General features: G+C 47.2%; 1 protein-coding gene across 1 annotated transcript in view; it reads right to left on the reverse strand.

Moving 5' to 3' along the window:
• Positions 1-367: 367 nt before the first annotated feature.
• The window catches only part of RCC1 (regulator of chromosome condensation 1), an 85,367-nt gene continuing 62,131 nt past the window's right edge, over positions 368-23,603 (reverse strand). Inside the window, exon 10 of the mRNA XM_084815730.1 lies at positions 368-434. Within this exon, the coding sequence (XP_084671856.1) occupies positions 430-434 (5 nt within the window). The 3' untranslated portion in view covers positions 368-429. The remainder of the gene's footprint in view (positions 435-23,603) is intronic.

Consider the following 23,603-nt stretch of genomic DNA (forward strand, 5'->3'; position numbering starts at 1 on the left):
GGGGAAGACATTCTACAAGGCATTCCAGGCATCAGGGTGAGTAAGGAGAATGGGTGAACAAGAGATTTGTGGATGGGCTGAAGGTGGTGGAATTGAAGGAGCTCATGTGACAGGCAAGAGCATAATGCGAAATAAGGCAGGAAAGTTAGGCTGGGACCCTGTTACTGCATTTTTCAGTAGTGCTTCCTGGCAGAATGCTTCGTGCCATCACTTCCTGGCTACCACCGCCAGCATTTTTACTGCATTCTCCAGGGCCCCACCCCTCAGCCATCACTCACCAGGCAGGAAGAGGAGCGGTACCGTGTCAGGGGGAGACAGCCTATTCTCAGCCGTAACAAACTGATCCAATGACACAAGAGCCACAATGGGAGCAGGCAAGTAGGACAGTGCCTAGGGAGGCAATAGCAACATCTGGCAGCAGCTGTTCCGTCAGTCTGCAGCAAAGGGAGAAAAGACAAATGGGGCCATTGCACTGACTTTACTGAGAGACCACTCCTTTCAACTCCTCCTCTTCCTGAACAGTTTACATCCCAGCTGGTCATTATAAGAACCCTCTAACTTTTTATCATTGCTGCTTGAATTTGCATCTCCTTTTTTCTTCTCCCTCCTCCTCCCTTTTTCCTTTTGTGTCATGTCTTCTAGAATGGAAGCCTGAGGGCAGGGCTTGTCTTGGTTTTTTTATTGATCTGTAAGCTGCTCTGGGAGCCTTTTCAGCTGAAATGCGGGCTAAAAATGCTTAAAATAAATAAATCAATAAATAAAACAGTGGCTGTGTTGCCATGGTGACAGGATCCTTAGTGCACTGCCACCTCCCAAGACCCTGGATTGTCTTGGGAGAGGCTGAGGCACGAGCATGGTGTGCCATGTTAATTTTAAAGGGCAGCAGGTGGAGGTCAGTGAGGAGATGCAAGCTGCAGCAAGATGTGGTATGGAAAGGGAGGAAGGCAAGCGCTCCTAACCTCCCCCTTCCCCTCCATTTCTGAGACCCTTGGGAGAGGGTGATATAGTGAGTCACAGCAGACTGGACACAGACTGATGACCACCCTGAAGTATGCTTTCAGGCAGTAGCCATCACCTCAAGTGTGCGCTGCGTGAGCTTGGCCTGAAGACAAGCGAGAATACACTAAGTGTTTCTTCTCTGATTGCTCCGTCATAAATGCAGCCTGATTTTTCCCCAGAGTTTGTAACCGTAAGAAAGCACTCCTAGCAAAGTCTCTGATTGCTCTGCTGTCCCCCCAACACGAGTGGTCCAGCCGTGGAGAGTTTTTAAAGTGAGGACAAGGAGGGTTTTTTTAACCCCCTCTGTAACCCCCAGCACAGTTATGTCTACCATTCCTTATTAAAATGATCGAGCGAATGTATCTTTTACTGACGGATGTTTAGGGATGCTCCAAATAATGATCAGATCCCCAGCATGGAACTAGAACCACCATACTATAAGATGTGAAGAAAATTCACATGTTATGCATTCTTGACAGTTTGGGTTTTCTCCTAGAGAGTCTTGTGTTTCTGGGCTTGTTCTGGTTAGATGTTGTAGCAGTCGATGAATATAGTTCTGAAACAGACACGTGAAAGAAAAACTGTAGGTTAGCCTGCCAGAAGCACCACATGCAGACAGAACAACATATGAATTGTCCCACCTATTTTTTTAAGTAATTTTGAGGGTTAGTTCTATGGAATGTACTGCCACCGTTTTTAATAAAGTTCCCTATTAGTCTTCACTGTTAGGGACTCCTGCCACAGCTAGAAAACGTTTAACCACTGCCACCAAAATAAACCCTCTCAAAATGAACAAGAATTAAGATTGTTATTAAAGGGAATAATTTACAAAAGGGAATAAACTGTCACTCTTCAAATAAGTTGAGATCGCTCAAAGGTTCTTAACTTAAATATGTTTGGTTACCATTCCTAATAGGTAAGAGAGTCTTCCCCAGCTAAATAAGCTCTGAATAGCTTTTCTTTCAGACCAGATTTCCCTAAACTCCACCCCACAGGACAAGTTTAAGAACTTCCCCAAACTTTCTTACAAATAGGAACAGATGCTGTGCATCAGTTTTCCTCTGTCTCCAGCTCTTCCTGCTTTTTCTGGCTTCTAGGCTGATTCAGAGGTTTCAGAGGCTACTTGCTAAAGTTGCCTCTGACCAGACATAAAAGAGGAACCTACAGTGTATTATGTATAACATGGTTGGCTCATAAAATTGTTGAGTTTGGTATACTAGATTTAAAAGTATTGTTTATTCAGGCAAATAAGAAAATTACTGAGTTTACTTTTAAATGTTTTTAATTTTAATTATCTTTATGAGCAAACCAAGTTATACATATTTTATGTTCCTAAAGTAATAATGTGACCTTAGATCTGTAAAGAGCACTAAAAATAAGTATCGCATATTTTTCAATTTTTCCCAAATTTCCCCCCAAAATTCTCATGGCTTCAAAATTTCCAGAAAGGTTACATCTCTGGGAAGACATCATGAGATAACTACTCCCCCACAGGGCTTTTTCAGATGAGGAAGTGTGGGCAGCCATGGATGTGGCAGAGCAATGGAGAGACGTGGATTAGAAGGGGCGCAGGGGTACTTCACAATAATAAGGTAAGCTCCTAAAATGAGGCAGAAAAATGAGATCCTCTTTCATGGGTAATTAGAGGATAGATTTTGGCACAGTGCTAGTAAATGAAGAGATTCTCCAGTATGGAGTGCCACAGGGGTCAGTTCTATCCCCCATGCTATTTAACATCTACATGAAACTGTCGAGTGCGATCATCCAGAGTTTAGGGGCCTGTTGTCATCAGTATGCTGATGACACGCAGCTCTATTTCTCCTTCTCATCTTCTTCAGGTGAGGCTGTGGATGTGCTAAATCGGTGCCTGGCTGAGACAATGGACTGGATGAGGGCTAATAAACTGAAAGTCAATCCAGACAAGACTGAGATGCTGTTGGTGGGTGGTTCTTCTGACCGGATAGAGGGTGCTCAACCTGTTCTGGATGGGGTTGCACTCCCCCTGAAGGAGCAGGTTCATAGCTTGGGGGTTCTCCTTGAGCCATCTTTGTCACTGGAGGCTTAGGTGGCCTCACGGGCATGGAGTGCCTTCTACCACTTTCAGTTGGTGGGCCAGCTATGCCCTTATCTGGACAGGGATAACCTGACTTTATTTGTCTGTGCTCTGGTAATCTCCAAGTTAGATTACTGCAATACACTCTCAGCGGGGCTGCCTTTGAAGACAGTTCAGAAACTACAGCTCATGCAAAATGCGGCGGCCAGATTGACAAGGGGGACCAGAAGGTCCGAACATATAAGACCGACTCTGGGCTGCTTGCACTGGCTGCCTGTATGTTTCCAATCCTGATTCAAGGTGCTGGTTTTAACCTATAAAGCATTACACAGCTTGGGACCACAATACCTGATGGAGCACCTCTCCCGACATGAACTTACCCATCTACTACACTCAAAATCTAAGGCCCTCCTCCAGCTGCCTACACCGAGGGAAGCTCAGAAGATGGCGACAGGGGAGAGGGCCTTTTCGGTTGTGGCCCCCAAATCATGGAATGTTTTCCCTACGAGGCCTGCCTGGCACCAACATTGTTATCTTTTCAGCACCATGTTAAGACTTTTCTCCCAGGCATTCGGCAGTATATGGTAAGTGTTTAATCGATCCTGGAATGTCTTATGATTATAGTTGTTTGTTTTTGAGGTTGTTGTTGAAGTTGTTTTAGATATATGTTTCTTTGAGTATATTGTGTGTTCATGTGTTTTTTACGTAAATAGTTTTTACTCTCTGTATATTGTATTTTTAATGTTTTTAATCTTTGTAAACCGCCCAGAGAGCTCCGGCTATTGGGTGGTATAGAAATGTAATAAATAATAACAACAACAACAACAACAACGAGAATGAAAGCTGATATTCTCTGAACCAGATATTTATTTATTATATAAAGCCAGCAATGTTCATGGACTTTACGGTGTATAAGAACACACAGGTCTTTGCCCCAAGGAGCTTACAGTAATTTAAATACTAAATCTCATATGCAAGAACTACAACCACAGATACTCAGAAAATACACAGCTCTGACAAGAGAAGGGAGCACTGCCTTACCCATGTCTCATTGTGGTGGTGGTGGTGGTTTTCAAGGGTTCGACTGTCTGCGGAGCCTGGTGGTTTTCCATTAGTCAGGGAAAGTATTGTGGCAGATCAAGCAAATCTTTCATGTTTGCATGACCTTACCCCTGCTGCTCGATTAGGAAATTCTATAATGAAATGCCTCCAAGAGAATTCTGGAATTAAAAATGGGATTCCGATGCCTAATACCACCCAGTATGGTCTTCTCACCCAAGAATAATTAAAATGTTTTATCTCTGAGTTTTGCCAGATGACAGACAGTTGTAGCAGGCTGTTAGAAATAGATCATTAGTGCCCTTTAACTGTTTAGAAAGCAGTCCAGATAAAGAGGTGTCCATGTTAAATTTAGGGTTATGACTTTCACTTAGTAGAGTATCGTAAAGTTATTAGGTCAGATGGGCCATCAGATAAGTAACCAAGAGGCCTCACTGGAGACCATAAATATGTAAGAAAAACAAGCTCACAAGACACAATGATATTAAGTAAATATGTTTGTGTCAAACACATACCTGTAACATGTCAAAGAAAGCTAAAATGTTTAAATCAGTATGTTGGAATGCACATTAATCTCAATAAGAAACTTCAAATTCAATACTCTTATTTAAACGTATGAAGATTTAGAGTAGAAAGGTTATCTTTGGAATTCTTGAATAAGAAATATAAATTATAGTAAAAAGAAGTTTGGACATAATTCATAGCATCCAAAAAGTATATAAAGGAGATTCAGAACATGCAACAGTGGAAGCTATCCTTTAGGATCAGCTTTCCTGAGCATGATTCCTGCAGAATCAGCCTGGTAAGCTTGATACTGATTATCACTGAGAACTAGCAAACATACCTGACTCTTCTTAGAAGCCTTGTTTAAGAATGATGTTAGATGTTTCATGTGTTTGAATTTATGCGAGATATTTAAAATCCTAAAAGATGATGCTGTTAAAGTGCTGCACTCAATATGCCAACAAATTTGGAACACTCAACAGTGGCCACAAGACTGGAAAAGGTCAGTTTACATTCCAATTCCAAGGAAGGGCAATGCCAAAGAGCGTTCAAACTACCGCACAATTGCGCTCATTTCACATGCCAGCAAAGTGATGCTCAAAATCCTACAAGCTAGGCTTCAGCAGTATGTGAACCGAGAACTATCAGAAGTACAAGCTGGGTTTCGAAGAGGCAGAGGAACTAGAGATCAAATCGCCAACATTCGCTGGATCATGGAGAAACCAAGAGAATTCCAGAAAAACGTCTATTTCTGCTTCATTGACTGCGCTAAAGCCTTTGATTGTGTGGATCACAACAAACTCTGGCAAATTCTGAAAGAGATGGGAGTACCAGACCACTTTACCTGTCTCCTGAGAAACCTGTACGAGGGTCAAGAGGCAACAGTAAGAACCAGACATGGAAGAACCAATTGGTTCAAAATTGGGAAAGGAGTACGACAAGGCTGCATATTGTCACCCTGCTTATTTAACTTATATGCAGAGTACATCATGAGAAACACCGGGTTGGATGAATCACAGGTCAGAATTAAGATTGCTGGGAGAATTATCAACAACCTCAGATATGCAGACGATACCACCCTAATGGCAGAAAGCGAAGAGGATCTAAAGAGCCTCTTGTTGAGGGTGAAAGTGGAGAGTGCAAAAGCTGGTTTGAAACTCAACATTAAAAAAACGAAGATCATGGCATCTGGCCCCATCACTTCCTGGCATATAGAAGGGGAAGAAATGGAAGCAGTGACAGTTTTTATTTTCTTGGGCTCCAAGACCACCACAGATGGTGACTGTAGCCATGAAATTAAAAGACGCTTGCTCCTTGGGAGGAAAGCTATGGCAAACCTAGACAGCATAGTAAGAAGCAGAGACATCACCCTGCCGACAAAGGTCCATCTAATCAAAGCTATGGTTTTCCCAGTAGTAATGTATGGCTGTGAGTGCTAGACTATAAGGATGGCTGAGCACCGAAGAATTGATGCTTTCAAACTGTGGTGCTGGAGAAGACTCTTATGAATCCCCTGGACTGCAAGGAGGTCAAATCAGTCCATCCTAAAGGAAATCAACCCTGACTGCTCATTGGAAGGACAGATACTGAAACTGAAGCTCCAATATTTTGGCCACCTAATGCGAAGAGAAAACTTACTGAAAAAGACCCTGATGCTGGGAAAGATCGAAGGCAAAAGGAGAAGGGGACGGCAGAGGATGAGATGGCTAGATAGCATCACCGATGCAATGAATATGAACTTGAGCACACTCCGGGAGAGAGCGGAGGACAGGAAGGCCTGGAGTGCTATGGTCCATGGGGTCACGAAGAGTTGGACACGACTTAATGACTGAACAACATGCATAAGTTCTTGTATTTAGCACTGTTATACTAATACTTTGTAGTAAAAGACAAAAAGCCAAATCTTGTCTGAGAGAGTGTTTCTTAAGAATTAGAATTCTGTATTACCCATATCAGAGTGAAGTATTGAACTGGCTCTAGATGGTATCTGGTTGAAGAAGAAATCTGACGGTATACACAATAGACAGGTGATCAGTGGTCGCCAACATACTGACACTATGATCTGAGAGAATCTCTGAACCAGGCCATACGCCACAATACATGTTGCAATCCCAACTTAATTCTCCAGTGGCACCGCTGAAGACGTCCTTAATTTTTCAGCTCCATGACCACCAGTCCCTTCTTGCTGCGCAGTGAAGCCAGATGGATCCTTGACAAGACAAGAGGCTCAGGTGGAGTTTCCACAGTGTTCACAGATGGAAGGGAATTTCCTTTGCCATAAGGAAATGTTGTCAGAAGACGGGGAAGACATAAGAAAGCCACTGTGTAGATACTTGAATGAAATCCAGCCAAACTGAAACTGACAGGACATGGTTATGTTGTGCTTGCCGTGTCCCTGACACATTTGCCCTTTTTATATCCTGCTAGCAGGAAGAGGTAAAGACGATGCACTGCTACAGGTCTGCATAAGTTCTGCATAACTATGCATTACTACAAGCCAAATGCCACCCACCAGCCAGGGTCACCTCCAGGATTGAAGAGGCCCTCTGCAATATTGCCTCTGATGGACCTTCTTCTATATGGACAGGTCCCCCTAAGTTTTGCAGGGTGAGCTTTCCTTGTACAGTGGCAGAGTGGTGGTCTTTTTTTTTAAGAAAAAAAAAACACTGGGTAGAAAGGCAGCAGGTCCTGCCCTTCCCAAGGCATCCGCCATTTTGTTTTTCCCACAGTGCCCCAGACATTGTATCAATCTGAGGAATTGTGGGGAAAGCAAAATGATGGCTCCCACTGCAGGCCACAATCCCCTCCCCAATGCCCAAGACTGACACACAGTCCAGAGCAGTGGGAAAACCAAAATGGCAGCCACCAAGTCAAATTGTGTTACTAGCAGCCAAACTGGGGAACAAGTGATGGGGAGCAAAGGCAGCAAAGTGTCAGCAGCATGGACTGGCCAGGGAGCTGGGGTCTCAGCAAGCTGCCCCAGGATACTACATGCTGATCCTGATCCTTCCACCAGCTATGTAGGGCAGCCTACCAGGGACTCAACAGTGCGCTGTACACAGCAGCTATCTCTGTTTATCCAGGACAGTCTCCATTTTTCTAGGACGGCCATGTGTCCTACCTCGCAGAGGGCAGCCCCCTATAGAAAGCCAGGGTGGCTTAGTGGCCAGAGTGTTGGACTGGGAGTCGGGAGATCCAGGTTCTAGTCCCCATTCGACCATGAAACTCACTGGGTGACTGTGGGCCAGTCACTGTCTCTCAGTCTAGCCTACCTCACAGGGCTGTTGTGAAGATAAAAATGGAGAGGAGGAGGAAGAGGGCCATGTGAGGCGCCTCAGGTTCCTTGCAAGAGGAAAAAAGGAGGGATAGAGATGTAATAATAAAAAATAAAACAAATAAATATTTGATTCCTCTGGCATCCCTAATCACTACACATACCCCACACCTACACACACACACACACACACACACACATACACACACTAATGGAGAATCACACTGCTAAACTCATCTTCTGACCCTGCCTGGGAAATGCATCTCAACCTGTCTGCCTTGGGTTTCCAATTCATGTGTCTCACCAAAATGCACATCTTTAGGATAGAATCTACTGAACCAACCTGCCTTTATCCAGACCCAGGGTGGCCATGAGTCCTCTTTTACAGAGGATAGTCCTCTATTGGAAGGATTGCCAGAGGCTTGTCCTCTATCTGAACTGCTGGCCAGTCTAAGTCCAGTTTAAAGATGAAGAACCATAAGAAGAGAGAGCAGGGGCCTCAAAGTTTCCCGTCTGCAGTTCGCACCTCGACAGCAGGCTGAGAAGGCAGGCACACAGGCTCCCTGGTCACCATCTACTGCACTGTGATGTAGTTCTATTTAAATTATAATGCTTATTTCTAAATGTGCATCTGTACACGTAAATGAGCACATGTTAATCTCACGGAAATCGGTGTCCTCTTTTGTGGAGATTCCTCCATGGCTGGTCTGAACGTTTGCTTTGCCAGCCCTGTTACAAGCTGTGTTTATTTCTTGCTCAGTTGGGAAGGTGGGATCCCAGAAGAACTCTGCGGGGCAACTGGAGTTGGGGCCTCGCAGCCCAGCAGCAGACAGTGCGGCTCTTGAATCTTCCCCATCAGCGGCGCGTGCGAAAAAGCAGCCGGGAAGAGTACCAAGAAGTGCACACCTGCCAGTTAGCGCTGGAAGGCGGCGGAGAGCTTGGCACTTAATGAGGCACTTGAGAGCCACATCCAGGATCAAAGAGTCGCTGTCCCGCATGCACAGACCTCCTGAGAAGCTGCGTTTGACTGCAGTCTTGTTTCTCAAGACAGCCCAATTAACAGCTGGTACCACACGAGAGGAGCTAAGTGGCGGCTTTATCGCCAGCTTTTCCCTCTCTCCCCTGTGCAAGGATGTGTCTCGTGCAGGGGGATTTTGATAAGGAAGTTGGAGACATCCGCCATGGACTCCAGTGAGGCCGGATTCTAAAGAATCCAGGGCCCCGGAGTCCATGGTGGAATGGCCTCCCCCCCCGCCACCCCCTGAAATCCCCCCGGGACAGACCTACCTGACGGCAGCGGTGGCGGCGGTGGCTCCAGGTCAGCTTCTGGCCGCTGCAGCCGCAAAGGGCGGCCATTGTAGTGGCCGCCATTTGCATGCCTGTATTAGGCCGTGATAGGCCACATAAGTATTTACGTAGCCTATCACGGCAAAAGGCAGGGACAGAAATGGCAACCGCTACGCCATTTGCGTGCCTGTATTAGGCTGTGATAGGCCACGTAAGTATTTACGTAGCCTATCACGGCCTAATGCAGGAACGCAAATGGCAGCTGCTACGACGGAGAGCCAGTGTAGTGTAGTGGTGAGAGTGACGGACTGGGAGCCGGGAGATCCGGGTTCTAGTCCCCACTCGGCCATGGAAGCTCACTGGGTGACTTTGGGCCAGTCACAGACTCTCAGCCCAACCTACCTCACAGGGTTGTTGTTGTGAGGATACAACGGTGAGGAGGAGGATAATGTAAGCCGCCTTGAGTTCCTTGCGAGAGGGAGAAAGGCGGGGTATAAATGCAATAAATAAATAAATAAATAAATAAATTTGCGGCCGCAGCGGCCGGAAGTCCGGCTGTGGCCGGCCCCAGCCGGCGGCTCTGTAGCCTTGCTGTGGAGCAGAGCCGGCTGGGGAGGATTCCGGGGGGGAGGGACAGATCACCTCCCCCCCCCAGCAGACCCCAGCAGCGGACTGGTAAGTGGTATTTGTACATCCCTAGATTTTGGAAGGCAACGGGATCTGGCAGGACGCTGTGTGCATTCGAGATGTCCTCAGCAGGAAGTGAGGGTGGTCTAGCGGGTGAAGTCTTAGTAGGGCTGGCATCAGAGGGCAGCATCCATGGGCAGCTGCCAGGGAACCAGATGTATTTCCTGCCCCCCGGAAGACTGGGCCCAGCCAGAAACAGGTAGTGCCACAGGAATAATCCCCCTACCACCACCTGGCCGTATGTGTCGGCAATGCAGCAGGGACAGCAGCAAAGGTATTTTGGACAGTGGCTGCTGATGGATCCAGTGCCAGTGGGGTAGAGAATCTGCTCTGGGTTTCAGTCAGAACCAGTCAGAACTCTAAGGTGTGAAGCACTTCGGATAGTTCTGACTGTTTCTGACTGAAAACCAGAGTAGATTTACCGCCCCACTGACAACAGAGCCACCAGCCTCCACTGGTTTTAGACGGTGGGGCCCCAGCTGGGAACCAGTTTCCTCACAGCACCCTCTGACTAATGTAGCATTGTCACGCAATGTGGGGGGAAGGGATGGCAGGTCCCAGCTGGCTGGAATGGCATCATTGTTGCTGATCAAATCACCAAAACAGAGGAAACGCATCACCAAAAAAAGAGGACAGCAATCGGCATAACGCTCACAGTGTGGTGTCGTGGCAAGAGTGTCAGGTTGGGAGATCCGGGTTTGTGTCCCCACTCGGCCATGAAGCTCACTGGGTGACTTTGGGCCAGTCACAGACTCTCAGCCCAACCTACCTCACAGGGTTGTTGTGAGGATAAAACAGAGAGGAGGATAATGTAAGCCTCCTTGGGTGCCTTAAGGAGGAAAAAAGGCAAGATATAAATGTAATGAATGAACAGATAAGCAAGCAAGCAAGCTAAGGTATATGCATAAATGCAAACTTAGAAATAAGGGCTATAATTTAAATAGAAATACAGTACATCTCAGCGTAGTGTGGAAGACTGGGACTGGATCATCTGTGTGCCCACTGTCAAGGTGCTAATGGTTAATGGCAAACAGTTATTATGGTTCTTTACCTTTAAACCGGATTTGGACTAGACAGCCTTTCAAATGAAGGATGCTTTCAAATAGAGGACTGCCCTCTGTAAAAGAGAACAAATAGCTACCTGATGGCACAGTGACAAAAATACCCCACAAAACCACCAGCCAGTGGGAGCTGGTGGCTCCAATCATGGGCGGGGGCCCTTTGAATCCATTCTGGGTTTCGGTCAGAACTCCATATTTTGGGAGAAGAGTTCAGCACCTTGGATAGCTCCTTTAGCATTCTGGCTGGTTCTGACTAAAACCCAAAATGGAATCCCAGCCCCACCGAAATCAGAGCCACCAGCCTCCACGCTACCAATACCTTTTACCAAGGTAAATACTGACTGCAAATGGCACCTTTGGGAGTAAAACAGCAATGGGGTGGGGTGATTTTTGGCAGGAAACTGGCACAGGGCCCCAATCCAGAGCAGAAGCACATTCTGGGTCAAGAGACTTCTTGTGACTGCTTTTTCTTCAAAATAAAAAATGGCCAGTTGAAGCACACCGAAAACCAAAAAGTGTGAACAATGTAACATGTAGTTTGGCCTTCAAACATCATACAAGTAGCAAGAATCGTTCAAAATGTGAGACCTTGATCAAGCAGTTGCTTCTCTTGCCTCCTCCAAAAGTCTGGCTATTCTGGTACTAAATACCTTCACATAACTAAGATAAAGAGCAAATGCAAAGCTTCTTTTGAGGAAAGGGGTATCAGCTATCCTACAGACATTGATATAGTCCACACTTGCCATAGAGAAGCAATTAAGCTACCAGGCAGATAGAAGTCCAGTGGTTTTCTATCGATCAAACATAGTAAAACTATGTTTATCTCCTATCAAACATCAAAAGCTATTTTAATGGACTAGGTACTTCATTCCCCCCGCCACTCCATTGTCACTTACTGCCCTCTCCGATCTAAGTATTTGGGGTTTCCATTCTTCCTCAGTCAGCCATGCACACATCTCTAAGGGTCGGTTTCCTAAATCATCAGAATTAGGCAAGCATGATCTAAGAGCCTTAGTCACTGTGATAACAGCACATAAAAAGGATTCATGAAGGCTTCCTTATCTGCTGATGTTCAAACTGGAATTCAGGGCTGTCTATAAGCCAAGAGTCTAAGAGGGTGACCTATTCAAATCTCTCCCATTAACTCAGGAAACTTATATTAACAATAAGACATCATCACAGATAAATCTTGTCCAGGTGGAAGAAATCTCATCTGAACTTAGTGGAGACTGGGACGGATGCTTGTGCAAGGAACAGGGCTGAAAGGAAAAATAGCCACATTCTGACCTATATCCCTTCCAGGCTGTAGATCAGCCTTCCCCAAGCTGGCGCTCTCTAGGTATGCTGGACTGCAACTCCCACCATCCCCAGCCAGCTGACTGGGGGTGATAGGAGTTGCAGTCCAGCACACCTGGAGAGCACCAGTTTGGGGAAGGCTGCTGTAGACAGAAGACATAACTTCACCATGTCTTTTCTTGCTTCATGGAGTGAATGAAGCCCTATTCAGGTGTGATGCCGAAACTACCCTCAGTGCCCATTGTGTGTGTGCTGGGCAGGCAGGTATAAAGAGTTCCCAATCAAACTTCCCAACCAGCGGAGGCTGGTGGCCCTGATTTCGGTGGGGCTGTGTATCCGTTCTGAGTTTTAGTCAGAACCAGCCAAAACTCTAAAGGAGCTATCCAAGGTGCTGAGCCTATTTTGGGGATAGGGTTCAAATTCACAAGCTCTTCATGTGTGGGATGGAAAGAACTTAATTTAAGTTCTTTCTGAAGAACATACGTTCTCCTGCATTCAAATGTTTAACTAAAATTGAATGCAGGAGAAAACAAAACTGACAGATGTGTCCATCACCAATTCTGAACGCACTCACCTTCCACCATCACCTCCTTTTCTTTGCTTCTTCTATCCCTCTTCCCTTAACAAATAGTTAAGATGGGCCAGTGCATGTCAGGGTTCCCGTTATGACCTGGACCCCCTGAGCAACTCTTTAAGGATCCCTTGCCTCCTTAAGAGACCCACCTTCCTTCTTTTACCTTTCCCTTTCCAGTAACATGGGGTTTAGTCTGTAGGCGTGGAGTATTCACACTCTAGACACAGGGTATAACCAAAACAGTTTACTGGTAAATTAAAGCAAGCAAATCACAACTAATGGTATTTACACAAAAGAGCTGAGTGATACTCACACCCTGAGCAACTCAGGGGGTCGGGGAAGTGCCACCATAACTGTGGTCATGGGCAGGGAGAGGTATGGCGTTGGGGGATTAACAGGCCAGCTGAGGAGAAGAGGGGCTAGACATCTTACAGCTGTCCCCTCTTCTGGTTCTTCCCCCAACCTGATGGTTCCTGGCAGCCTTACCAGTCTGCCCTCGGGTCTGGTGGTGCTGCTGCTGAATGCCAGGTCGGCCCAAAATAAAATCTCCCTCATCCATGATTTCATTGTGCCTGTGACCTGGTATGTATTACTGAGACCTGGGTGGGGGAACTGGGAGGGGTCACTCTCTCCCAGCTGTGCCCTCCTGGGTACTCGGTGCAGCACCAACACCAACTTGAGGGTCGGGGAGGGAGGGTTGCCATGGTCTATAGGATTTCAATCTCCCTCTCCAGGCTTCCTACTCATTCGAGTGCAAATCTTGAGTGTTTGTACCTTGTGTTGGGTACCTGGGACAGATTGGGGATTCTGTTGGTGTACCGCCCACCCCACGGCCCATCAGTCTCCCTGCCTGAGCTGACGGAGGTGGTCTCGGACTTGGTGTTGAGGACCCCTAGGATGATGGTCCTGGGGGATCTCAACTTCCATGCTGAGGCTGCTGTATCCGGGGCGGCTCAGGACTTCATGGCCGCCATGACAACCATGGGGCTGTCCCAACATGTCATCGGCCCAACGCATATAAAAGGACACACGCTTGATCTGGTTTTCTTGACTGGGCAGGAGGAGGGTGATCTGAAAGTGGAGGAATTAACATCTGTCCCTTTGTCATGGTCAGATCACTTCCTGCTGAGGTTTAGACTCCTGGCAGCCTTCCCCCTCTGCAAGGGTGGGGGACCTATTAAAATGATCCGCCCCCAGAAATTAATGGATTCTGATGGATTCCAGAGGGCTCTGGGGGATTTTCCTGCTGGTATGGCTGGTGCTCCTGTCAAAGCCCAGGTTGCTCTGTGGAATGCAGAGATGACTTGGGCGGTTGACATGATCTCACCCAAGCACCTTCTCCCTCTGAGCAGAGCCCGGCCAGCTCCCTGGTATACACCTGAGCTGAGGGCAATGAAGCAAGAGGGGAGACGGCTAGAACGCAGGTGGAGGAAAACTCGTGCTGAGTCTGACCGAACACAGGTAAGAGCCCACTATCAAGCCTACTCTGTGGCGGTGAGGGTGGCATAGAGACAGTTCTTTTCCACCAGCATTGCATCTTCTCAGTGTTGTCCAGCGGAGCTTTTCCGAGTGGTTTGTGGCCTGTTACAGTCTGGGCCAGGGAGAGAGACGGTGGAACCCTCGGCGGCACGCTGTGATAAGTTTGCAAGGCACTTTGAAGATAAAGTCACTCAGATTCGTCATGAATTGGACACCATGATTAATGCAGTTCCATTGGTAGAGGCGTTCAGAGCACTGTCTGGTCCAGTTTTATTGGATGAGTTTCAGTTACTGAGGCCTGGGGATGTGGACAAGGTGCTTGGCCAAGTCCGATCGACCACTTGTGTGCTTGACCTTTGCCCTTCATGGCTTATTAAATCAAACAAGGAGGGGATGTCCGGCTGGGTCCAGGAGGTTGTAAATTCCTCCTTGAGAGAGGGAGTGGTGCCTGCCGCTTTAAAAGAGGCAGTAATTAGACCACTCCTGAAAAAGCCTAACCTGGACCCAGAGGATGTTAACAATTATAGGCCAGTGGCCAACATCCCCTTCCTGGGCAAGGTGCTTGAGCAGGTGGTTGTAGGACAGCTCCAGGCACTGTTGAATGAAACGGATTATCTAGATCCATTTCAATCGGGCTTCAGGCCTGGTTTTGGAACGGAAACTGCCTTGGTCGCCCTGTGGGATGACCTCTGCCGGGAGAGGGACAGGGGGAGTGCGACCCTGTTGATTCTCCTGGACCTCTCAGCAGCTTTCGATACCACCGACCATGGTATCCTTCTGGATAGGTTGTCTGGGTTGGGAGTTGGAGGCACTGCACTACAGTGGTTCCGCTCCTACTTGGATGGCCGATTCCAGAAGGTGGTGCTGGGGGATTATTGCTCTGTGCCATGGCAATTGTGCCATGGGGTTCCACAGGACTCTGTTTTATCCCCTATGCTGTTTAACATCTACATGAAACTGCTGGGGGAGGTTATCCGGAGGTGTGGGCTGAGGTGCCATCAATATGTGGATGACACCCAGCTCTACCTCTCTTTCTCATCAAATCCAGGTGAGGCAGTGGCTGTTCTGAATCAGGGCCTGGGCATGGTAATGGACTGGATGAGGGCCAATAAACTGAAACTCAGTCCAGACAAGATGGAGGTACTGTTAGTGGGTGGTTCGTCTGCCCAGCTAGGTGATATTCAACCTGTTCTGGAGGGGGTTGCACTCCCCCTAAAGGATCAGGTTCGTAGTATGGGGGTGCTCTTGGATCCAGAACTGTCACTTGAGTAGGGATGTACGAAAGTCACTTACCTTTCGCGGATTATGTTGATGGTGGGGGGGAGGCGCTCCGTCCCTCCCCCTGGAATCCTGGCCGGCCGGCTGTGCTCCACAGGGATTCTGTGGAGCCGCCGGCCAGCTCCGCCAGCAGCTGGACATCTGGCCGCTGACTAGCAGGGACGCAAATGGTGGCGGCTGTAGCCGCCGCCGTTTGCGTCCCTGCAGTCAGCCATCATAGGCTACGTAAATGTTTACGTGGCCTATCACGGCTGACTTTTAAAAAAACAACAATGCACGTTCGCAAATGGCGGTGGCCATGGCCGCCGCCATTTGCGTACGCACGTCGTTGTTGTTGTTGTTTTAAGTCAGCTGTGATAGGCTACGTAAACATTTATGTAGCCTATCACGGTTTTTTTAAAAAACCTAGCCGTGATAGGCTACGTAAATCTTGACGTAGCCTATCACATCTTTTTTTTTTAACTGGAAATGGCAGTGGCGGCAGCCAGTCGGAAGACCGGCCGCCGCAGCCGCCACCGCTGAACTGCCGCCGCCGCCGCCGCCAGTAAGATCCGCCCCAGGTAAGTCTCGTCCTGGGGGGGCGGGGGGGCAGACCGTTCCGCCACTGATTTCGGGGGGCCGAATGCGCTGGCATTTGGCCTCCCCAAGATCTGTGGCGGAATTCTCTGACATCCCTACACTTGAGGCACAGGTGAACTCAGTGGCACTGAGCACTTTCTATCAGCTTAGGCTGGTATACCAACTATGCCCTTATCTGGACAGAGATAGCCTAGCTACAGTGATCCACGCTCTGATAACTTCTCGTCTGGATTACTGCAATGCGTTATACGTGGGGCTGCCTTTGAAAACAGTCCGGAAACTTCAGCTGGTCCAAATAGGGCAGCAAGATTGTTAACAGGGACTGGCCTGCGAGCTCATATTATGCCAGTACTTTTCCAGCTGCACTGGCTGCCAGTCCATTTCTGGGCCCGATTCAAAATGCTGGTATTAACATTTAAAGCCCTTAACGGCTTGGGGCCAGGTTATCTGAAGGATCACCTCTTCCCATATGTGCCTGCCCGGACCTTAAGAGCATCGTCAGCGGCCCTCCTCCGTAAGCCCCTGCCAAAGGAGGAGGGCTTTTTCTGTTGTGGCACCCTGGCTCTGGAATGAGCATCCTAGCGAGGTTCGCCTGGCACCTACATTGTATTCTTTTCGGTGCCAGGTGAAGACCTTTTTATTCTCCTAGGCATTTTAGCATTTTAGCTTTCTGAACTTTTAGCTTTGCTGTTTTAAATCTGTATTTTAAACTCCTGCACTGCTGCTAGGTTTTATTGTAGTTGCATTGTTATATTGTGGCTTTAATGTTCTATATATTTTAAATTGTTTTATTGTGTGCTGTTTGGTTTTAATTTTTGTGAACTGCACAGAGAGCTTCAGCTATTGGGTGGTATAGAAATGAAATGAAATGAATGAATAAATAAATAAATAAATAAATACAAAAGGCATTAAGAGAAAATAAAAGTTGCAAAACAGAAGTTCCTTTTCCCTAGCTGTACTTAGACTTCTCCAGGCTGCTTCTTCCTGCTCTCTCTTCAGGCTCTGGTCTTCCTCTTTCTGCTCTTAGTGGCTCTCTTGCTCTCTTTTTACACCCTCCTCCCTCAAAACCAAAGTACTGCTTCAAACATGAAGAAATGAAACTTAACGGGGGAAATGAAACTACTCCTCTCAGAGTTACCCCTTCCCTACAAAAAACCCAGGCCTCTAAGCCTGACCCTTTTTCCCTTTGCCTCTGTAGGCCTCAGACCTTCACAGTGCACATATGGTATCTCTGGATTAGGGCTTCTGAATAACCGCAATGTGGGTGTTTATTTTGCACATATCCTTATTTGCATACTAGCGTAATGTGTATGATTATAATGGTATGTGTTATTTTAGGGCCACCTGGGGGTGCCTGTTTGTAGGGGTAACACCACCCCCATCCCAGGGATGATGGGCAGGTTTCATCCTCACCACAGTGTGAGGCGGGTGGCTCCATTTTGTTGGGGATGTGAATCCATTCTGGGTTTCAGTCAGAACCAGCCAGAACTCTAAAGGAGCTATTCAAAGTTCTGAACCCTATCCTCAAAATGGGTTTGGTACATTGAATAGCTCCTTTAGAGTTCTGGCTGGTTCTGACTGAAACCCAGAATGCATTCACAGCCCCACCAAAATCAGAGCCACCAGCCTCCACTGGTGTCATGCCCAAATGTGGCACAGTTCTCTTCCCTTATATAAGTGAACGGCATCCAGAGCTCGCTCCCCTTTTGAGAGGGCAGCCACAAAGGGGTACACTCTGGAACTTTTACATCTGGGTCCTTGTCACTCTCTCTCTTCTTTGGATTCGCACACCAGCGTTCCCTTATTTGTTATTCAGAGACGCAAAGCCATTGTGTACGCACAAAGACTGGCATGTCAGAAATGAAATTACAGGGTTTGGGCCTGGAGACGGGAGGAAAAAAAGCTCAGAATCTTCAATCACAGTCAATCTACAGCTGTGCTTAACAATGGTGAGCCAACACTGAAAAAGTTGCCAGTTATAATTTTGATGCTAATACTGTTTGGCTTTCTTAGAGAAGCTCCTCTTTTCTTTGTCATTCTAGTCTGTGTCACCTTGGCAAACAAGGATGATGGGAATAGGACCAAAGGATCAGACGTTGTCATGATGAGGACACAAACAACAACCCTTTTTGGCCAATTTCTCTGCTCAGCCTTTCCTTGAAGCCTTCCCCACCCACCCCCGAAAGGAAGTGAATTCGAGTCTACCAAAGCTTCTGCCACAATTGATCTGTTGGTCTCCTTATAGTAGGGGTGGGAACCTCTGGCCAAATCCTGCCAACTTGGGGTCCAAAGCTGGCTCGCCTGGGATTCTCCAGATGGCCACAGTTGCTTTTGCTGGCCCCACCTCCTTTCCCCAACTATCAATCAATTGGTGGTTTTCCAGCTCTTCCACATTTTTCCACATTTTTCCACATTCTAAAAGGTTGAAAATGCCCTTCTTTACTTACTGGCTGTAAGAACTTTAAGCTAAAATATGCTAGTCTTTTGCCACGCCCACCACTGGAATGTGGGCCCCAAGAGCTTCTCCAAAATTGAATTTGGCCCTTGAGCTGAAAGACGCTCCCTACCCCTGCTTTAAGGTGCTACAACCAGGACCGGCCCTACCATTGAGCATGGTGAGGCAGCCACTTCAGCCAGCTGATGTTGGATGTCATGAAAGGGCAGCGAGTTATTAGTTATTTAAGGTGTTGATGCTGATGTTGTATTTTTGCTGCCAGGGAAGGGGGAAGTGTTTGTGGGATTTTCTACCTCACGGGCCAAAATAACTTGACCTACTAGGGGTACTACATTCCGTGACTTGGAGGCAGGCGAGGCACCATTTGCAGCTTCACCTTGGGCAGCAAAATGTCTTGACAGCCAGGCTTGACAATCCCAAGAGACTTTGGTGGCAAGATTAAATTCCTAGATGTGCATATGGGGCTGCCTTATACAGTAGGAAATACTACTGGTCGATCTAGCCCAGTTAGGGTCAGGCCCCAAATTTTGCCATCTGAGGCAGACCAACAAATTGTACACACACACACACACACACCATTCCTTACTGGAGAGTGAGCAAATGGGCGGTGCAGGGAGAGGGGGCAAGTGAAGAGTGAGTGGGCAGGGGGGAAGAGTGAGTGGACGGGCAGTGAAAGTGAGAGAAAGAGCAGGCAGACAGCAAAGTAAGCAAATGGGGAGGAAAGTGAGTGAGCTAACAGGTGGGCAGGAGAGGAGAGTGATTGTGGATAGGCGGGCAGCAGCTACTGCTTGCTCCACCACTCTCCCAATCTGCCACCTGATCCTCGAGGCTCACCTTGTCTTATGGTCGGGCCAGCCCTGAGCCCAGTGCTGCTTACTCTGGCAGCAGCTCTCCAAGATCTCAGGCAACGGCAAGGGCCTTCATAGGAACATAGGACTCTGCCTTATACTGAATCAGACCATTCTTATATCTAGCCCATATTGTCAACAGTGACTGGCAGCAATGGCCCTCCAGGGTTTCACGCACAATTTTTTTCCAGCCCTCCCTGGAGATGTCGGGGCTTGAACCACAGACCTTTGGCGTGCAAAGCATAGGTTCTGCCACTGAGCTACGGCCTTTCCTTCCCCAGCCTTGCTACTTAAAAGCCCCTTCCTAGCTGGCCATGGCAGGCTTTGACCCTGAGACCTTCTCCATGCAAAGCATGTACTCTTTTACTGAGTTATGGCACCTTCCTTAAATGTTTCAGTGGCCCTGTAAGCTTAAGATTCAAGTGGAGTTGTTATCAGGCTAAAAACAACCATTCACATTAGCAAGGATAGATCATGTGGAGATATCCCCAGATCTCCCATTTATCCCATAAAATATGGACAATTCCAGTTTCCAACAGTGCAATCCTATTTGTGTCTACTCATCAGCAAGTCCCATGGAACTGAATGGGACTTAAGTATGTACAAGGTTTTTATATTTATTTACTTACTGTACTTTTAAGGATTGCAGCACGAGTCTTGCTATTTGCTCCTCCCAATGCAATCAATTTTCTTTCACACCTTCAAGGAGCTTCTACAGTGGTTCAGTTAGCCTCTTTACATGCACGCGCGCGCATGCACACACACACACACACACACAAAACAACTTGAAGTGCTTTTAAGTCTCATAGAAATAATTGTTTGCCAGTTACTAAGTGTATTTTCTTCTTCTAAAAACTCTGCCCAGCCAAACTAGACATGTATTCCATTAACACTCTCAGTAGGTTTTACAAGTTTTAAAATAAATAAATTACAGCTCGAGTCTTATGAACCTCTTGTTAATCCATTCAAAACATCACATTAGCACTTTGTGAAACAGCACCACAGTTGCAACACCTACGCACTGCTGTTAGTCTGACCCGGTTTTCAGCAGTGACCCTACTGAGAAGGTAAGGTTAAGCAGCTGAACATTTTGGATGCCAGTAAGAGCATCAGAGCAGGGTTCCCATAGGTTACGACCTCCTGAGACGTTCTCATGCGCAGCCCCCATTGATTGACTGCTTATATTTCTTACTCAAGCTCTTAATCAAAAGGATTCCAAGGCAGTGTACAAACGTGGGGAAAAACCATTCACAAAACATATAAATACAATAAAAGGATTTTAAAAAAAATAATAACCATAAAAGAATGCAGCAACCAATTAAGCAGAATGTAAACAGACTAAACCACAAGAACAAACACCAAAATTTCCTGGTGGGCAAATAGGAAGCACTTAAGCTGGCACTGAAAAAATTGTATGCCAGCACCGGTTGAGCCTATTTTGGGAGAGCATCCTAGAGTCAGGGCGCCACCACAAGAAAGGCCCTCTCCTTTGTAAATCCATAACACATCTCTGCTAAAGAGGATCCTTGGAGAAGGGCATTTATGCAAGATCTTAAGATATGGGAAGACTGGTATGGGAGCTGTACACAACATGGGTGTGCATGTGGATGCATCAGAGATGTTCCTTTATATCACCAAGGCCATACTTCCTGGGGTAGCAGTCCATATAGGAGCAAGGGAACAGATACATTCACTACCCCCGACAGGCCTTTCTTCAAAGCTCCTGACCCAGAGATGCAACTAGCTTGTACGTCACACAGGAAGTGACCCTGTCCAGACTCAACAGCTACAAGGCATGAGTAGATCCCTCTGAAACATCCCCAGAAATTACAGGGGCAGTCTCTCATCACCTGTTGGGTTGGGCTTTGGCACTACACATGAAAGGCTGCTGATGGTGAGTTCACCTTTTGGGGTTCACCTCTCATTACACTCATCTCCTTCCACTGGTCTTCCTTCACACCATATCATACAACTAGGGATGTCCATCACTGGGAAATCCGGTCCATTTTGGGCTCGATGGAGTTCCGCAGCGTGCCCAACTCACTTTGCATTTGTGGGCCGAGCCATGCATTTCCCCCAAACTCTGGGAGTTTTTTGGGTTTGATTTCTGTTTGTTTGTTTGCACAGAGATTTGTGCAAATTGCAGCCAAAAGTTACACAATTTGCACAAATTACAGAAATTTGCACAAAATTCAGCTGTAATTTGTGCAAATTTTAAAAAACACAGAAAAGCTGCTACTTGGCGCGACTTCCTGCAGACCGAGGTGGGCTTCGCAATGGAAAATGAACCGAAGTCCAGGGTGGCGAAGCAATGAACGCTCATTGAGCTCCACTCCGCAAACAGATTCCTCTGACATCCCTAATCACGACACATACCCCACACCTACACACACACACACACACACACACACATTAATGGAGAATCACGCTGCTAAATTCATCTTCTGACTCTGCCTGGGAAACGCATCTCAACCTGTCTGCCTCTCAACCTAGGTTGTCACAGAGAGGAAGGCCGGGATCTCTTCTCGATCATCCCAGAGTGCAGGACACGGAATCATGGGCTCAAGTGACAGGAAGCACCTGGACAGCGGACTCAACAGGCAGACTACACAAGTCACCTCATCACAGTCTTCCACCCTATGGTGAGATGTGCTGTATTTCTATTTAAATTATACCAATTACTTCTAAATGTGCATCTATACATATAGATTAAATTAAAATGGTAGCCAACTCAGTGTCCTCTTTTGTTCTCTTTTTTAACGATCCATTTCCTCTTCTTTGGTGATTCATAAGTGGCCACCCTAGCATTTGTACCTGGTTCCTTTAGGTAGCAGCCAGGTTGGGGGGGGGGGCATGCCAGCAGGACTCAGCAGTGATGACACCTGCTCTGAGCCCCCCATGATGAGGGGCCAGATCTGTGTGCTACATTTTAAATTTCCCACAATTCCCCAGAGTGCCTCCAGTACCTGAGGTGGTATGCCTATGTACACCAGTTGCTGGGGAACGTGAGCAGGAGGGTGCCGTTGCACTCGTGTCCTGCTTGTGGTTTCCTAGTCAACTGCTGGATGGCCACTGTGTGAAGAGCATGCTGGACTAGATGGACCCTTGGTCTGATCCCTTCTTATGTTCGCACATTGGCCTTCCAAAGTCTCAATGGTGCTTTGTCTGTCCACACTGCACAGACTGGTGCTGCAGTTGAGTTTTATAGCAATTTTTTTCCACAAATCAGATATGAAAAAAATACAGGAGGAGAGGACAACACAGGAAACACTGGGGTTGGATCCAGGATTTGCTTTCTGTGAGAAGAAGGGCTCTGCTCGTGGAAGGCCCCTCTGCTGGGTTTTGTAGGGTCCCCGGTCGCCCTGCTCAGCAGGGTCTCCTGACTCCCTGTGTAGCATTTTTAGGGGAGTGGAGGGGCTGCCTCAGGAAGGAGGAGGCAGAGAAATCTGCCAGCGCACTTGATCCAGTTTAAATCTGGATCCATCCCCTGGAATGCATCCATTTGGCAGTAACACCAGGCGGATTCCCCAGCCTCAGCCCAGTAAAAAGCAAATGAAGAAAAGACAGCTATTCCAGGGCTAACATAGAAGCAACCTCGGTCACCTAGCTGCATATTTTACGTTCCCCAGGTCAGTGGCTAATTGCTAGCCCAGGAGGAACAACAGGAGCAGTATAACCACTTGTTCCTTGGTGCAATAAATTCCAGGGGACCAAAGCTTGGTGCGTCTTTCTGTGCTAAACTTGCCTGATGTATAGCTCAAGTCTGTATTTAATGGGCTTCCCCTCCCTTGAATTGAATCAGTGTAGCACAGCATGATCTTACGGGGTCCTTCTATGTCAGTGGTTAATGCTCATCAGTCAAGGCCACAGTGCTCAAAGCACTTTGGAGTAATCTCATTGATTTTCTGGGATTATTCCAGATTAAATGGTTTGAGCCTTGCAGCTTGTGTTCATAATCTAATTTCATTTGGGGTTGAAGACAGACGATCCCTTTTGAGAGAACTGAAAGTGGTTTGAGAGGAACATCCAATGGTGTGCACATGTATTTCTTTGGTCCCGCTGTTGGCCTCCACTCAAACAGGTTGGGGAAGGGATTGCAAAAACATGCAGAACCCATTTTATCAAAGCCCAGCATGGGATAAAAAAGGTAAAGGTGTCCCCAACCAGTCA

The sequence above is a fragment of the Heloderma suspectum genome, chromosome 10 (genome assembly GCF_057233095.1).
Source record: "Heloderma suspectum isolate Gila_16-S chromosome 10, 16-S_ref, whole genome shotgun sequence".
In the NCBI taxonomy this organism is placed as follows: Eukaryota; Metazoa; Chordata; class Lepidosauria; order Squamata; family Helodermatidae; genus Heloderma; species Heloderma suspectum.